General features: G+C 42.5%; 2 protein-coding genes across 2 annotated transcripts in view; one reads left to right on the plus strand and one right to left on the minus strand.

Annotated features, from left to right (window-relative positions):
* Window positions 1-31: 31 nt before the first annotated feature.
* On the minus strand, window positions 32-1,370 carry LOC121074798 (formin-like protein 20). Its single transcript, XM_040567320.1, has 3 exons — window positions 1,307-1,370; window positions 693-1,230; window positions 32-180 (listed from the first exon to the last, which is right to left on the minus strand). Exons 1-3 carry the CDS (start codon window positions 1,368-1,370, stop codon window positions 138-140), a joined length of 645 nt encoding a protein of 214 aa, XP_040423254.1. The 3' UTR covers window positions 32-137.
* The window catches only part of WWTR1 (WW domain containing transcription regulator 1), a 70,259-nt gene continuing 53,117 nt past the window's right edge, over window positions 1,281-18,422 (plus strand). Inside the window, exon 1 of the mRNA XM_040566887.1 lies at window positions 1,281-1,939. Coding sequence (XP_040422821.1) covers window positions 1,548-1,939 — 392 coding nt within the window. The 5' untranslated portion in view covers window positions 1,281-1,547. The remainder of the gene's footprint in view (window positions 1,940-18,422) is intronic.

Consider the following 18,422-nt stretch of genomic DNA (forward strand, 5'->3'; position numbering starts at 1 on the left):
AAGAAAGGGAGGGAGGGAGGGAGGGAGGGAGGAAGGGAGGAAGGGAGGAAGGGAGGAAGGGAGGAAGGGAGGAAAGAGAAAAGGACCTACCTGAAACTTTTCTAATATAGATTCTGATTACTGAGGAGGATGTGTTCTTAGTTCTTATCAACCAGCATAGCCTGGTCTCTGTCCAAACTACTGAAACAAAATGAATAAAGAAATGCATTACTGGAAAAAGTTCTGTGTAAGTACAGCCAACGTGTGGTATCTCTGTATGTGCAGTCATAAAGACACTGTATGCTTCCTATTGTAAAAATCAGCACTGAAGTTGGAAAGTTTGTGACATTATTTCTTACAGATGCAGCTACTGAATTACTGATCGCAGCTTTGGCTTCTAGCTTAGACTTACTGGACAATGAGCAGGTAGTCAGAATAAATCCAAATAGAATCACAGCTGCATTTGCAATATCACCAATGGACAGAGAATTGGAAAGATTCATGAGACAACTCTGCTAGATTCATGTCTGTCAGCAAAGGGTTAAACCTTTTCTCATTTACAAAGTAGTTTTAGTACATGTCACCACGAACGTTTGCTCCCTTTTTCCCTCCCGTTACGCGCCCCCATTGGCAGATCATCACTAAATTATGCTACGATTTGCTTATTATGCTTGCTATTATGAGCAAGCTTAGTTAAGCATCGTTTTGCTCACATAGTACTACCCGTGAGTTTCCTGAACGATGGGTTAAAAACAAAGCTAACGAGGTTGACAGAAGTTCTCTCGGTGGCGTGAGGAGACAACATGTCCGACGGATCCCTGAGCACGAAGGCGACGCTTTTCGCCCTGCGGCACGACAGGAAGGTGCAGCGGGCCTGGGCCGGGGCCTGGAGCAGCCGCTCCCGCGGGCCCTCCGCGGCGGCCGTGGGTCGGGGCCAGGCCGGCGGGCACCGGAGCCGCGGGCACCGGGGTTGTGGCCCAGCCGCGGCCCCGCCTAGCGCCGCCTTCCTGAGGGCCTCCGCGAACTTCGCGCGGGACGGGAGAGGCGGCGGCCGGAGCGGAGCGGGAGCGGTGGCGGCGGCCGCCGCGCGGCTGTGTGGAACGCCCCTCGGGCCTGCTCCGCCACGCCGGGAAGCCGCCCGCGTCCACTCCGCGGACCCGAAGTTTCCGAGGCCGTTGCATAACCGCAGGCGGGGCGGGACAGGGCGAGGGCCGGGCCGCCGGGGGGCGGGCGGAGGGGGCCGGCGCGGCCCTCGCCCCGCCGCAGCCCGGCGTGGCCCGGCCCGGCCCGGCGCGGGGGGAGGGCGGCGCGCCGCCCGGGGGCTGACCCGCACGCCCCTCCGTCGGCCGCCCGGGACTCCGCCGTCGCTGCCGTCCGGGACGCAGCGGCATTGTCTGCGCCGCCCGCGTCGCAGCCCGCCCGCGCCGGCAGAGCGTCGCAGCTGCTGGGGAGCAGCTCGGCCGGCTCCGAAGGGCACGTCCTCGGCGGCGGCCTGCGGCGGGGCCGGCCCCGGCGACCGCCTGTGCGCCGAGGCGTCCGCGCTCGCCGTCGGGGCGGACGGGCGGAAAATGAACCCCGCTCCCGCGGCCCCGCCGCCGGGGCAGCAGGTGATCCACGTCACGCAGGACCTGGACACGGAGCTCGAGGCGCTTTTCAACGCGGTCATGAACCCCAAGCCCAGCTCTTGGAGGAAGAAGATCCTGCCCGAGTCCTTCTTCAAGGAGCCCGACTCGGGCTCGCACTCGCGGCAGTCGAGCACGGACTCGGGCGGCCCGCCGCCAAGGCCCGCCGCCGCGCAGCACGTCCGCTCCCACTCCTCGCCCGCCTCTCTCGTGGGCTCGGCCTCCGCGCCGCAGCACGGGCACCTCCGCCAGCGCTCCTACGACGTGACGGACGAGCTGCCGCTGCCGCCCGGCTGGGAGATGGCTCTCACGCACACGGGACAGCGGTACTTTCTCAAGTGAGTGCCCGCGGCGCCGAGCCGTCGCCGCCGCCCCGGGGCAGAGCGGGCGGGCGGGCGGGGGGCGCCGAGGCCGGGCCGGGTCCCCGTGCGGAGGGCTCCGGGCGGGCGGGGCGCGGCGGGCGGGGGCGCGGGAGGGCCCCGCGCTGCGGGGCACGGCGGCCGGCCGGCCCCGGCCGGAGCGTCCCGCTGGCGACATCGGGAGCTCGGTGGGAAGCAGCTCCGTAGGCCCGAAGACAGCTTGCGGCCGCGACGGGGGCGAGGCGGCGGTGCGAGCGGGCCTGTCGCCCTGCCCCGGCGCCGGTGCGGACGAGGAGGCGCTGACCCGGCGGCAGCCGAGCGGCCGGGGCCGGAGCCGCGGAGCTCCCTCGGGCCGGGCGCGACAGCCGGCACGTGGGCAGCGCCTGGCGGCCCCGCGAGGGCAGGGCGCTCGTTTTTCACAAAAACGGGAGAGTCCGCAGCGGGCAGGGCCGTGGGCCGCCTCTGTGCCCGGCGGCTGTGGAAGCCGCGAAGAGCCCAGCCCTCGGGTTGCTCCGTGCAGGGGCTGGGTCTTCGCCTCTCGCACCCCGAGTTACCAGCAGAGCACGAACACGCGTTCCTTCTCGTTCTGCCGTTCTGTACGCTGGTGTGTGTGGTTTGTGGTACCGGGAGGACGCTCCCCAGGGTCCGGGTTTATGAGTCTTTCCTTAATCTGGTGTATCGTGTAAATGAGACGTTGCTGCTCCGTACTTTGGGCGCGCTTTTCTCAATAGAGCACGACAGAGAAGAGGAGGCTTGCTGATAGGAGCACTGCGACAGATTGCTCGCAAACTAATATGTTACATAAATTCTTGCTAGGGCTCGACCAGCAAGTGTTTTCAAACTCTGACTGAAGATCAGATAACATAATCTTCATCTGCCGTTCAGGCTTTGCCTAATATCAAAATGCGCTCACGTGGTTTCACCTTCACCCGCTACACATTTCTGGCACAGAGATGGCATTTTCCAAACTGCTGAATTCTTGTTGCTTAGGCCAAAAAATGCAAGTCCCTTGTTAAAATAGCTATGGATAAAAACCCAAAGCATCTTTCCTCTTTTTCCCAAATCCTGTTAACAGTAATACTCTGATTAACAATATCCTTTTTAATATAAAATAATGTTTAATTGTGTGTGTCATTTGTTATCTAAGTTAGTCTATATAGTTTCCCCAGTTTTATTGATCCAACAGAACTTTTCTCATTTCTTTAAAAATTAATTGGAATAATGTATTTCTTTATAACTCGGTGCATTTTGTGGTAATGCTTAGCTATGAAATGGTCGTGTTTGAGTTGCAGTGTTTTGCAAGCTATGTAATGTTTTTCAGCTGAAAATAGCATTTTCTGCAGAAATTTAAGATTGTTAGTGGAAAGCATCATTTAAAACTGTGCAGTATTATGTAGGGTTCACATCAGACAATGAGTTTGAAAGTCCTATCTGGTCAAACCAAGCATACCTATATTGAGGTGGTGTCTGTTGAAAAAAAAAAAAAGCCATTTATTTCCAGCATACTGATAAAGATTTGTTCAATAGTCATTAGCAAAAGAAAATTGAGAAGGAAATGAAGAGCACATAGCCAGACTAGGTCCTGTTAAAGCCTTTAAGGTCTGCTGAAGTTTAGCAAGCAGTTTCTCTTATTTGAACGTGTAACATGTTTCCAAGAGCTACTAGAAGAACGCAGCAGCGGTCCTCTCAGTCAGTGGTGAGCTTTGGTTAGCGCTGTTGACCGGGAACCAGCTGGGACTTGTCGTGATCACACTCATGCGTGTCCGTTCCTGCAGAAGTTTTCTGGCCGTGGCTGGAAGAAACATAAGTAGCCTGGGGACCACTCCACCCTGTAATTAAATACCAAGCCACAGAAGTGGGGGATGGAAAACAGACTAACAAACACACACTCGCTTACAGCAGTGTTATCTAAAGCATTCTTCTCCATGTGCATGCATGGAAAAAAAATTTAAGTATGATTTATTTCTGATAAAAAGGATATCTGGAAAGACAGGCAAACTGCCTTGTGTAGCTCTTAGGTTGGTAAGTGGGAATATCAGTTGCATATCGATCCACATGCTGAGCTGTGTACACATATTCAGTGAAAAGAATTTTTCAAGTATTACTTTCTACGGATTTGTTTTTAGGTGCTGCAACCTCATATTTCAAATGCAAAGACTTAAGTTTTAATATTTTCTCAGTGTGTGTACAGTGCTTCTTGATCAGGGTGTGATTTCATTCCAGAAGGTAAACAGAATATAGAGAGTATGGTGTTTGCACTGAGCAGATTTGTGAAACTTGTTGCGGCTGTTATCTTTAATACAGTGTTGTTTTTTTTCAAATGTTACAGTGAACATTTGCCATACCAGGACATATTTGCCAATAAAATCCTGTTCAAGGGGGAAGAAGGCTAATCACTTTCAGTGTTTGATTTGCTTGACGTGTTCAAAGTTTTTCCTGCTGGTTTCTGTTGGTGGAAAAGCTTGATTTGATGCGTGGTCAGTTTTATATTACTGAACAGGTTCAGCAGAACATTGAGACAAAAAATAATATAAATGCTATGGAAATACTTTTTTTTCCCCTGAAAATGTCAAAACAAATAAAACAGTAGAAGTGTCCAGCTGGTTTCCAAATGCAACCCTTCCATGAGAGCAGTTCATGTTAGTTCTGCAGGGTCGCGATCATTTTCACATTGATTTGCGCTCGGTGCTGTGGGGCAGAGGGACTTCTCCACCATGGGAGCCTGGTCATACAGTACAGGCAGGAGACGGGAAGGACAGTGCACGAGACCGTTACCCTGTTGAGTTGAAAAGTGATGAAAAATTTGACACCTTAATCTATTCATATGACACTTACGGTATTGGTCCACATTTATGACCAACCACTAATGGGCATGAGGCAGACCCTGGAAGGTGGGGCTCACATCAGTATAGCTTCCTCTGGTCCTGGTAGGAAAACAGTGCCAACCAAGAAGCCACGCATCCTTGCTGTTCTTGGTGTGTGTTGGAGAGAGGTGTTTGCAAAAGAACGGAGTTTTCAGAGCGTTTCATGCATGCTTTGGGCAGTGTTTTTCCCCTGTATCTAGTGGTTGCTCAGGTGGGGTCTTGGTGGTCTCCTTACACCTACTGCCCAAACTGCTCTCCTCGCCAGTATTCCTTTGTTAAAAATAAGTTATACTGCACAAGACAGTTTTGAGATGCATTGCTACTAATGACGTCTGTATGGTATTGATGCATATATTTACTTACTTTTAAAAGTTCTTAACAGACAGGAAAGCTGTGATAAAATACGAATTTGTTTAATGGAAATTCAACTATAGCTCACCTTTCTGCCTCGTTTTAAAGATTCCTAGGGAGTACTAAGTTTTGGGATGTACACATCAAAACCAAATATACAAGCTGTGATTGACAGCATTAAAGTGCTATCTGATTGCTCCTTTAACTGGAGTCCGTGGTTCAAATGCTGTTTTAATAATGTTGTTATAAATCCAGAGAACTTCCTTAACTTTTGTGCAGCTGAGAATTGGCTCCCTGCTTAAACAGGGCCAGCATGATGTATGGAGCAATTTTGGCCTCTCTGTTCTGATATTGGGCCAGACCTCGCTCTTGGCAAAGCTTGAGGCTTTGTCTAGAGGAGTTCTAGTGCTGTCAGGTAGGAGGGAAGATGAACACCAGAACTCTTCAGACATAGGCAATTAGGTCATTTAATTCCTGCGAATGAACATTTGAAATAGAATCATAGAATCATAGAATATCCCGAGTTGGAAGGGACCCATAAGGATCATCAAGTCCAACTCCTGGCACAGCACAGGTCTGCCCAAAAGTTTAGACCATGTGACTAAGTGCACAGTCCAATCTCTTCTTAAATTCAGACAGGCTTGGTGCAGTGACTACTTCACTGGGGAGCCTGTTCCAGTGTGCGACCACCCTCTCGGTGAAGAACCTCTTCCTGATGTCCAGCCTAAAGTTCCCCTGCCTCAGCTTCATACCGTTCCCACGGGTCCTGTCACTAGTGATAACAGAGAATACATGAAATACAAAAAATACATGAAATACAAAAATATTAAAAATATTTTCAGAATTAAAATTTAATTAGCATATTTGATTTAATAATCTCTGGTACTATATGCAAGCAAGAAAACCAATAGAATTTGAAAGCTGTCCTTCAAAACAGAAATTTGCTAGTTAGTTCATCATCCTTCATAGGATTTGTGCCCGATGGAAGACAGAAGGATTTCAGAAATTCACCTTATACATTGTTAAGGAATAACTGTGTTATTTCACTGCTAAATATTGTCTAAATTTCTTATAAGGTAGGCATATAACTAAATTTGAATATGCTCCAAAAATTGGGCATCTGTTTTTTAAAAAAACACAGTAGAAAAGCAGAATCGGTAATCACACGAATATTTAATAAGTTTTCTTAAAGGACTGCTGATACTGAAAGTCATTACTGGGACAGACTAGTAAAAGCCACAGACACCAGACCGTATCCAAGCTGTTACTTTTCAGGCTGTTCTGCTTCATTAGAATTGCATACCTATGATTCCAGTCAGAACTTGCATTTCAGCCATCACAGCTTTAAGTTTCTCAATTTAATATGTTTGTACAGAGTGCAATCATATGTCATGTACATCTTGACTTTTTATATAAGATTTAATTACTGTATTTGACGTGTATATGAATATATACATATAAATGTATTTAAACAGAGTATATACACTTTCTAAGAAAAGTTCTGTATGACTAGCTCCTAAGTACATCATGGAACATTACTGACATGACATTTTTTCTTTTTTTTTTCTTTTTTCTTTAGTTTCTTTTTTTGACTTGGAAGTTTTAATCGATTCATTTCCATATTTGGTGCTATATTAGACCTGCAATAGATTCCACATAAAAAAAGTTTGTAATAATTTAATATATTTGTGTTTTTATCAAAGGAGTATATGGAAGCAAAAATACTGGGAAATAAAGGTCAATCAAAATGGTGTAACAAATGCATGGACAATAAATTAAATCAACCTGGTTTTGTTACTTTATGCACAAAGTACAAACTTGGGTAAGTTTTGCTGTTGGAAGTGAGACAGGTGTAGTTTTTTCTTCTTAGATGCTTCTCTTAAAGTAAAATGGCTGAACTGTTTCATTAGTTAAAATTTGCATTTTGCATAATCTTTAAAGTCCAGTTTCCCTTAAGTGAGTACACTTGCTAGCCTATTTTTTGGAAGTGGGGCATAGCCATTCACTTTTTTTCTGGTGATCAAGCCAAAAGTCACATTTGGTGTATGAAAAAGTTTTGACTATATTCGGAGTTGCATATCTCTACCTTAGGAAGGAGGTAAAATCATGTCTGTTGTAAAATTGATGCAACTCAAAATTCAGACTGTACCATCATTCTCAGCACAACGGCGCTTATGAAGTGATGAGTGCTTCCTATTTTCACTGACCTTCTACTGAATGCGGTGAACTGAAGGTCCTGCCATTTAACAGCAAGTTTCAGGCTCTTATCTGTCATACTAGGTGTGATCCTGTGGTGAAACTTTTAATTAAAAAGCTGGTTGCAGGACATCATATCTGAGCCATGCATGTTAGAATATCTGATCTTTGTATTTTTATTTAGTTAACATTTTAATAATTATTGGACTATGGTCATTATTTAACCAAATGGTATTTTTAAATTCAGAAGTCAAGAACAAGTTTAAGCATTCATTTGCTGGCAGGAGGCAACAAATAGTATTTTCGGATTACTTTTAAAACTTCATGCGTTCAAACTAAGTGGGGAAACACCAGTGGCTTAGTAGATTAAGAGTTTTGTAATTTAATGTGCATATTAAAAAACAAAACATAATAATGGACCACATTTTGGCTTACGAATTCAAATTTTTCATTTTGGATCAAACACTTTTTTGGCTGTGACTGCATTTGTAGTCATTATATGCAAAGGTACATGAATGTGTCAAGCATGCAGCTTTAGTTATTAACAACAATGGCCTTGTAGCAGAAACCCAGTGAAATGTGAAAAACTATTTCTAGGATCTTTGGATGGTCCTTCTCAGAGCTGGGTCACATCCTGCTGACTGATAGGTGTCTATTTTAGATCTTGACTGAAGATAGTCAAAAGAGCAGTTATAAGTTATCGCATTGCAGATTGATTCTTGCAGATCTGCTTCAGCTGAAGCAATGGATCATGTTTACTGACACTCATTGTAATGGTCTGTTTGAAAGTGTCTGTTTTGAATACTAACAGGAAAATCTGCCAGGCTTATGCTTTCAATTTACAGTGAGGTTAAAAAAAAGTTATTCGTATGTTGACTTAACTTTGTGGAAATTAAAGTGTCTCTCTCCATTGATAGTTATAAAAGGTTGGAATAGATTGTTTAAAATCAAACTGAATCACTGGAGGAAATTTTGATGTGGATAAATAAATAACTTCTTTTGATATAAATGTATAAAATACTGCTGAAATGAAAAAAAAAATCTAATTTCTCTGTTGACATTATAGCCCCTCTTAAAAAAATAAATAAAATTAAAAAAAAACACTAAGGATCTATAAGTCACCTTTTCCCTCTGAATTTGGGGATGGTAGGAATACCATCCAAATAGTAGGAATGGCTGCAGTTCAGTTTTCAATGACAGTTGATAATTATTCATTTTCTAATCCCAGATAGTGTCTTGTTGTGATCAATAGGCTGTTTTCTCAAGATCTAAAATCACATCAGCTGGAGCGCTTAATAAAAATTGATGGTTAATATGGTGCTTAAAATGTTGTGCTTAATAAAGTCTGAGGGTGGAAGCGGATCTAGAATAAAATTGATTTGAGGATGTGTTCCTTTTGCAGGGTTCCTGGGTTTTCTGCATTAGGATATGATCTACATTTTCACTTAGTCAGCTGTAAAGTGTCAGCAAAGAAAGCTTAATGCAAGACTGTGTTGACTTTAGAAGTGTTGCCAAGAAGGGTTCCTTTGAAGAAATATATAAGAAACTTCTTGTGAAGGGTTGTCCAGACACAAAAGTTGTATTAAATTCAAGTATACATACTCCTAAGTAATTCAGGAAATCAATGAAAACCCTTCTATAGACACTGTTGTGTTGATGTAAAATTGATTGTATTGGACTGATGTACACTTTTAAGCTAATCAGTGAACAATTATTGTGCATGCAGAGAAGTGCAATGGTTTAGTGAAATTTATCTTAAATCCACCCATTAGTCTTAGTTTTAAACCCAAAGCCCAGCATCATTTGTTCATTAACAGATGCTCACAATCACACATCCATTTCATAATACAAGATTAAAATACAATTGCTTTATGCATAAATCATCAGAAAAGAATGTCAATTAGTGCACTTTAGAAATATGTGATAGAATTGTGGTGTCTGGAATGAATCTTGGTGTAGAATCAGGTGTTAATGCTATCATGAGAACATTTTTCCCCTGTAGATGTTTTCTGGAAACATCTACAGGGGAATTGGCTTTATGAATGGTTTGGACTGCTCCATGTAGGAACAGCCAGTTGTTTTGTTTTCATGAAGTTTGTGAGCTGCTGTAGGCGGCATCTAGAAGACAACCTGCCCTGCCCTAACCATCTCCACTCCACAGTCTGCAAATAGAGGTCAGCATGCAGAGCCAGCTGCTTCTCGGCCTGCCTGCTGTACGCAGCCTGTCCTTGCCAGCCCACACTGCTCGCTGCCTCACATCCTGGTGGAGTCAGCAGTATGGCCTGGGCTTGTCTCCTGCTTGGGTGCTCTGGACGAAGGTAGAAACCTGTTTATTTCACTTGCTCTGCTTGGTTTTAGCCACATGTCCTTCGCTTTGATTATGGAGGTGGGAGGAGGACAAGAGCTCCTTTGTAACAGAGAATATTTTGTGCTCTGGGACCTAGCGTGACTAGCAGATGCAAATTGTGTGGAAGCAATTAGATCCAAAGGAAACGTCATGTGGGCTGAATTTCAGCATACAGTCTTGTGGCATTTCCCCCCTCGTTTCAGAGAGAGGGGGAGTGATAGGGGGTCGGGTTTTTGTTTGTTCTGGGGGGATTTTGTTGCATTTGGTTAAGTCAAAGCCCAGACCCAGAGCTAATGCCTGAGACTGCTGTGTGAACTCAGGTTACGTGGGACTCAAGGGTGCTGCACAGCACCACAGTGTCCCCTCTTCCCTACCTTTGGCCATTTCCAAGGTGGGTGTGACTGAAGCTGCTGGGAGGGGACAGAGCAATGCCTGCTTAGAGAGCTGAGCAGAACGTGCCACATTAAAACTGAAGGAATGCCTATAGTGCTGCCACAAAGCACTGTGATGGAAAGGGGAGGTGAAGAGGAAGGAGCTGGCTGTCCTGTGCTTTCCAGCGGCCAATGGCTTGTGCTTCGGCAGCTGCTGCCTCATGTAGGAGGAGCAGGGCTGCAGCCCGGGTGTAGCACGCCTGTGGTGGTGAGTTCTTTGTCTGCCCAGACCCAATGTTCTGTTTGCAGGCACCTCACTGCTTTCTTGGCCAGAATGCTCCTTTCTTTTCATCAGGTACCAATCTGTCCCTAGTCTTTTTTGGGCTCAATATGCTGTCTGCCCTTCAGGCTTATGCGTAGAAGGATGTCTGAGTTTTTGCCCTACACCACAAGTAATCCTTTTTTTCCCCATCTGTGTTCAACTTTCCTGGTCTCTCAGTTGCTGGCATTTTTATTAAATGTTCTACATTCCTACTTTTCAGCAATTGGTTGGTGATCAATGGTGTGTCACAGAATGAAGCAACAGTCTTCTGTCAAATGAATAGTTTGTGCAAACTACAGTCTACACCCCAAAGCTTCCATAGAACAGAATTTACAGACCTAAGAAGAAGGCAGCTTCACTGACTACGGTGTGTTAGATCTACAGACCATATTTTCAAAGGTCGCTTTGCCTGAAAAGCAATTTGGTTTTGGTTTGGTGGTTTTGGACCCTCCTTTTCTGAAAAGAGAGAAAGAAAGAGAAAAGGAAAAAAAGAAGGAAACAAAGAAAGAAAATCCAATTTGTGTAACTGTTTTGCCTAAGCAGACTTTTGCACATGTCAAGGTGCAAATGTGAATGTTTTCAGAATTTTCTCAAAATACAGTATTTTCAAGGGTTTCAGGAGTGAATGCAATTACCACTTAGAAAGGCTTTGGATTGTCTTCTCAGTTGGACAGTTTGGACAAAAGTAGCCTCTCTAATCTCAGCATTTGTTCTGTGTGATTTTACAGCCACTCCAGTAGGTACATTGTGTGGATGCATTTCTCTTCAGCCTCTGGCCAGAGCTGTGGTTCACCTAGGTTGGATATTTGGGGACTCACACAACAGCAGACTTTGCATCAGTAAATGACTGCAGCCTGCACTGTGTGGTCATCACTGTACAGCTTTGTGGGGAATGTAGTAAAAGGTCAACATTTCTGAGCTTACAAAAGCAGGATTTAGCGTGGGAGTTCTTCACAAAGGTTTTTTTTTTATTTCATGTTTGTTTTTGGCACTACATTTTCATAATCACTTTTGACATTTTACTCATTCTACTGTATGTATTCAAACAGGAATGTAAAGGTTTTTGTCTTGAGAGGTGAGGTGTTTTGTTTTTTTTTCAAATATATGTGACAATTACACAGGCATACATCAAAAATGAGGATTTGGTGAGATGTGAAGTTACTGTGGAAACCATGGACCAGATTTTCATGCGCTGAATAAACGCGTGTAGGTGCAACCTGCAGCTCCTGCGAGTGAGCGGGCAGCCATGCAGGCAGGAGTGGTATCAGGATGCCGAAGACTTTTACATCCCTTCATATTGCATCAGGTACAGCTGGCATTTCTGACAGCTAGTTCTTTAGTGAAGATTTCCCCAGTTATGGGATGATTTTTCACAGATGCTGCCATCACTGTATCTCAGCCCTGATGTCACCCAAGTGTTAGATTGTAATTTTAGACAAAACACCTTTTTTTTTTTGGGGGGGGGAGGGATGACTGAGGGTTCTGCTTCTTCGTTCATGTTTCATAATAGGCATTTTGATTTAACCTGCCACTGAAAGACTTCATAGTGGTGGAGAATCAATGACATTATGGCACTGCAAAAGAGTGGACAATGTAAAGCTGAATAAAAGAGATTTCTAGTGAGATTATTTACAACTCACTGGAATTGGAACATTAAAAAAATATATTTAGGAGAAATTAAGGTTTTGTTGAAGATTCAACACTGAGGGTAGTCAGTGAAGGTCTGTATGTTGCAAAAGTATCTTCTGAAAGCTAGGAAAGATCATTTTTTGAGATCTCTGAGTTTCCCAGGGTTAAAAAAAAAAAAAAAGAAAGACCTTTTTGAAGGTCTTTTATGAAATATGAAAACAAAAATCTTCAATCAGTCAGCATATTAAAAGAGAGGAGGAAAAAACATGCACATTTCCAATTAAAAATAAATAAATCTTCTGTTTATGAAAATTTCTGGAGGTACTGATTTTACTTTTACTTTGATTATGTTCTGTTTACATTTTTTTCATTTATGATTTGCTCTAGGTTCCCTCCTGCCCCCAAACAGATTAAGAACTTTAAAAGGTCTGTTTCAAAGTTGTTATGACAGCCTTGTAAAGGCCTCTGTAGACAGTTGTTGGTACAAGGATTGTGGATGTGATCAGCTGCAGTGGAGCCTCAGCTGAAGGTCACCCAGCCAAAATTCTGTACTTTTTTCCAGCCTTGGGAATGCTTGTTATTGTTCCTTTCCCCTTGCTTTTAATTTACCTCTGGACAGGGAAAATAAAGTTCTCTGAGAAGTCTGAGACATCAAGCAACAGATCATTTTTTAAGTGTTACACTCAGCCACACATAACTGGACAAATGTTTTAGTTTAGAATTAATAGTTCAAATAGTTCACTTCAGGGCTTAGGGTTTTGGTTTTGATTTTTTTTTTTTAAAGACAATTTCAGCAGGCTTTCTTGTATGAAAAGTGCTGTTGGACTTCTTTTATGAGTGTTTATTTTATAAGTCAGTGGAAGAAAAACAAGTTGATGCAATGAAAAGGCAGGAGCTTAGCTGTTCTGATAGATATTTTAAGTGTCTTTATCATGCCTACAATCTAAAAAAAAAAAAAAAAGTGTTGCAAAATATCAAATTGGGTAACTTGCTGGTACAAAACCATCTTGTTTTGCAAAAGATGCTCTGTGAAATGAAATTGTCTGAGTGATTGTTGTAATGGTTTCCATTCTTGGAAATGAGAATTTTGATCCTACAGATCCGTAATTGAGGCTTAGATTACTCTTGTGAGTAGGAATTTAACTACGCATTGTCAAGATTGAGTCCAGAAGGAGAGGACCCAGACCCTGCTGCTTTACAAAGGCATGAAGTGAATGATGCAAAACGTGCTTGGTGGCCCAGGTGGGATGGAGCTAAGAGTGCAATGTGCAGGGACAGGCTGCCCTGCAGGGCCGTGGCTGGGGCTCACAGCAGCCCCCACCGCGCTGCCCAACACAGCCCTGTGTCTCTCGTGCAGGGACCACAGGACAGGGAGTGTGTCACGCTGCAGGTGGCAGTGCAGTGTGTCAGGACCCTGCCGGTGTGCTGCTGTTTGTGCTTGGAGCACATGAGTCAGTGAGAATATGCCTTCTAACAGAATGAGGTCCCCCTCAACTCTTCCCAAGGAGAAAACAATCCCATAACGTTACATTTTGAATTGATGGACTTCTTCTTCTCTTGTGTCCTTACTCAAGAAGGACTAGATGACCGTAGCTCAAAACACACAAATCAGAGTTGTGTATGGAGAGCCCTAGTGGAGTGACTCCCCTGTGGGCTCCAGCTCTCAGCATTCCCTTCTGCGCTCTGAGCAGCTGGCTTCCTAGCTGGTTGCCAGTGACTGTGACTGGACTTTGATTCCCCTTCCAAAAGCAGAGAGAGTGTGACGTGGAAGTCAGGAATGCCCTTCGAGAATTTGTATTCCAGCCTGTCAGTTCCCTAACAGAATGCCAATGTGCTCTAGTGTGGGAGATGCACTCACAGTGCACTTTATGCTTTGTTTTGCCTTTGGAGTCTGTGTGTAAATGACGTGATGATTTTAGAGACCGTGTGAAAATGTATGTCTCCACTAGCTGTAAAGGATCAACAAAGCATTTTTTATCGTATTTTTAATATTCCACATATTGGTTCAAGCTTTTATTTCAGTTTATTATCTGATATTGCCAATATTCCTCATCTAATCCAAATAAGGCTTCTCTAGTCACTAGACGGTTTTCATAGTTGTGGAGGGTAGTTCGTGGTCTGAGGTGTTAAATTCTCCATGACTTCTGTAGGTGATAATTCATATTGTAAGTGCTTAACACTTGCTAATATGAGACAGAGCAGAGGTTTATTTTCGTGAATTTATTTTTGGAATTTCCATTTTAAGTACCCAGAATAATGATTATTTTTTCCTACAAGCAGGTAGAGTAAGAGGATCTTTGTACTGATGTGTTTAGTAGCCAGCCCAGCATGGAGACGTCTTGGCTAGGACTTTAACTAGATGTGCTTGACTTTCAAAGTTAATTTAAATAACTCTGTTGACACTATGAATAATCTGTTTTTGTTCACCAATGGAATTTTTTGTTCACCTCCACTTGTCTCACCCAGCTGTATCATGCTGTTAGATAACTTCTGTTTAACAATGATTACAATGTAGGATATTTTCCTCCCTAGGTTCGATTTTATTGTGAGAAAAAAATCAATTCTTAGGATGCTGTAGTAGTTCTCACCTCAAAATTTTGTGGGTTATATTCATTATATTTTCAGTGGATTTCTTTCAGAGGTGGAACACATATACGTAGTAAGTATGCACATAACAAATGTATATTTTCTTCTTTGGAGTATTGCACTTCGTGAGAACAGCATTGCTCTTTTAGGATAGGCAGAGCACCTGATTTCATGGAACTAGTTATAATTAATTCATGTAGTTGTGTTAGACCATTGAAAAGGACTTCGAAAATGCTTGGTAATTTTCCTGAATTTAATAATTAAGTAAATAGTCTATTGAGAGGTACACTATTGAAATACTTATTCTAACTGATTCTACAGATTTTTCTTTTAAACAGAAACGATTATATTGGACGTCTTAAGAGCATAAGACAGAGTAAAGAAAGAATAAAAATAGAATGAAAAAGAATAAAAATATGTGTAGAAGTTTTACTCTCTAGGTTCAAGAGCAAATACCATTTTAGCGCTGAGAAGTACATAAATAAAGTCTGGACCCCTGTTAGCAGAATCTCGAGCCAGTGATACAGGCGTGTAGAGGGGTTTAAGGCTGGCCGCTGGCTTGGAGCATGGTTCACCTTGGAGGTGCACCTGCAGGTTATGGGGCCAACCATCACACTGGTTTTGGGTGAAGAAAACGTTAAATTCTCATCATAGGTTGCTGTATTACCTTAATGAAAGCTAATGAAAAGCAGAATGCTTCAGTAGCTAGTTAGTCTGAGTAACTTGAATTGCTTGCCCCAAGATTAATCATCCGAACTGTGAGCATATACACGTCCTTCCCATTTAAATTTTTAAGTGTGGTAAAATTACTGAACTGTAAGGGCTTCTTCACTGAGATCTCTCTGACTGGAAAGACAACTGCTTTTAAAGCAGAAATAATGAAAATGAAAAAGGTATGTAAATTTTCCATCTTTAAAATCAGCGCAGTATCACCAGGCATTATAACGTACAGCTGCACATTCTCCTGGTTTTCTTCCGCATGCATTAGACACTGAAGGCAGTGCTAAGACAAGAAGAGGTTAAAACCGACTTGACTGTAATGAGATGGAAAGTGTCATCCAATTTCAAATAAGCAGTTGGGGCCTTTATAGCTTCCCAAAAAATTAAGTGTAGACCAGAAGTTTGAAAACTTCTTTTTTCATGTAAACAAATTACAGGAGTGTTTTGTCAACCTTGTTTGCTTATGACAATATATAAAAACCAACCAAGCAACCAAAAACAAAAACAAGCAAACCAAAACAAACAAACAAGCAAAAATAACGACAAAAAAGCCACCTTGTGTTCTTGGGAATGGGAAATCTCATTCATTGACAAAATTTTGCAAAAAAAATAAAATGTTATGGAACTATTTAATGTAAATTCTGATTTACTGTGGTCATTTTGTAGAACCATAGGATGTAGTTGGAATCTAGTCCAGTCCCCTTTTATTAGAGGTAACTCCTTCGTATAACACATATAATCTTATATTTCGTAAAAACTGCTTAATTTTTTAAGCCTGCTCTTCCTGTTAAAACAATTGCAGAAACTTCAGATAGGAAGATAATATCCTGACTTTTTACAGTCTCCTTCCTTTTGTACATAATGAGAATATTACATTATGATATAGAAGCCTACAAATTTATGTTCTACTTGTATACCATAATTCAGTGTACGACAGCTTCTCAAATAACTTCGCAGTTCTTTTCAAGTCCATAAATTGTAAAGAAGAGGCTAACTCTTAGTACATGCTAATACTCACCCAAATCTATAGAGGAACTAGAGGAATGTTTTTTTAACCAGTCATCTGCAGTGACTTGATGATTCGTATTATTAGGTATATTTTCTTTCTGTGGTAGAACACTCTCTGAAGACAGACGGACAGTCTAACTTTGGTTCCTTAAATACTGTTTACGTATATCAACAGCTAGATTTACCATTTCATGTGAATTGTTTCATAGAAACAGACTTGTTATGGCATTCCCACTGGCAACCATTTGGATGCAGTTTAATGCTGTGACAAGTCACTATTTGGTGTTGCAGCATGAAAATATATGAACAGCTTATGGCACCAGAAGTGGTTTCATGAGCTATACACATCCAGAAAGCAGCTCTTGTGTGATCTGGGGCAGCGCTAAGGTAAAAGCAGTAATCCTATTCACGTCTGATTGTCTGCTTTTTTAAAAAACAAACAAACAAACAAAAGAAAGAAACTTGTATTTAAGAGACACACTAGATTATCATATGGAGCCACCTGTGTTGATTTTCTTGTCAAACAACTGCCAAAACTTGGGCACTGTAATTGCTTATGGTTTGGTGCCATATATTTAGAATCAAAAACTTCCCAAAACATCCATTAAATTTTGAGGTTTTGATATGCTATTTTTTAGCAGTTATCACAGATCTTGCTTGTAACAGAGAATAAAATTATTGGAGAAAGAAGCATAACCTCGCATATAAAATAAAGAAGATCTAATTAAGACAGAGGAGCACTGCCAGTTACCATTCTGTGCTACTTTTCCTGTAGGTATAGACATATGTTTGCATTTATCATAGTAGTTATGGGATACTGTCTGGTATGCTTTTCTAAACAGATGTCTTTTGCTGAGGATATTGTCTCATGAACATTTCCTTTTTCTGTCAGAATGGCCTCTATTAAGAACTGTATTTCCAGTCGTCTTTTTTATCTTGAAGAAACAAATGTCTGATTCATTTTCCTAGAAAAAACAGGAAGCTGTAAAGAACACAGACTGAAAAAGAAATGCATGCTATTACTCACAATGTAGTTTGTAAAGCAAAAAGAAAAAAAGAACTGAATGCTATTTGTCAGGTACTGATGGGATATTACAGTTTTACTGTTTTCCTCCTGCTGTCTGAACCTCACGTGAAAAACAATTTAAGATGAGCTTGTTTAAAACAAACAAAAAAGATCTGCACATATGAAAACCTCAAATTAAAGCAGCTTCAATACAGCAGGATGTGGTTTGAAAACATCCGGTCTTTGCTTCTTTGTGAGCTATGGTACCTATCAATGACGTTCAGTACTACAGCTGCACTATGACAGGTACAGATTCTGGCTATAACTAAGTATTTTTCAAAGCAAGAATCACAGAATCACAGAATCGTCTAGGTTGGAAGAGACCTCCAAGATCATCTAGTCCAACCTCTGTCCTAACACTAACAAAACCTCCACTAAACCATATCACTAAGGACTACATCTAAACGTCTTTTAAAGACCTCCAGGGATGGCGACTCAACCACTTCCCTGGGCAGCCCATTCCAATGCCTAACAACCCTTTCAGTAAAGAAGTTCTTCCTAATATCCAACCTAAACCTCCCCTGGCGCAACTTGAGCCCATTCCCCCTCGTCCTGTCACCAGGCACGTGGGAGAAAACACCAAATGTAGAAATTTGCGTTGAAGATTCTTTCTGGCCATGTGTGAGTTTGATATTTTTTTGAAATGGAATTACATGATTAATGAGTAAGATGTTCCAACTAATTTCAGTAGACTGAAAAAAGCCTGCATATTAATAATCATGTTACTAATGAAATACTGCATAGCTCTTTTTGCTGTAGAAAAGGTCAATCCTAAAGGCAGATTCTTCTCAGATTTGCATTAAAGAAGCCTGCCAATCTGCTATCCTGGTTTCCTGCCTGGTGGAAATACCCACTGACATTTTGCACCTGTAAAAAGCAGAATGACCGCATGCTGAAAGGAAGGTGGAATATAAAAAATCACGTTCTACAGTAGCCACTGCAGTAGGATGATGATGATAAGTGTATACAATTAGTAAGTGATGAGGTATTGATACTTTTGGG

Source organism: Cygnus olor, chromosome 9, assembly GCF_009769625.2.
Source record: "Cygnus olor isolate bCygOlo1 chromosome 9, bCygOlo1.pri.v2, whole genome shotgun sequence".
Taxonomy (NCBI): Eukaryota; Metazoa; Chordata; class Aves; order Anseriformes; family Anatidae; genus Cygnus; species Cygnus olor.

Coding starts and splice junctions, on each gene's coding strand:
- LOC121074798 (XM_040567320.1), bottom strand. CDS start 1,370: ATGCCGCTGCGTCCCGGACGGCAGCGACGGCGGAGTCCCGGGCGGCCG. Junction 1,231..1,306: donor GCCGACGGAGGGGCGTGCGG/GTCAGCCCCCGG, acceptor CGGCGGGGCGAG/GGCCGCGCCGGCCCCCTCCG. Junction 181..692: donor AAACTCACGGGTAGTACTAT/GTGAGCAAAACG, acceptor ATTTTGTTTCAG/TAGTTTGGACAGAGACCAGG.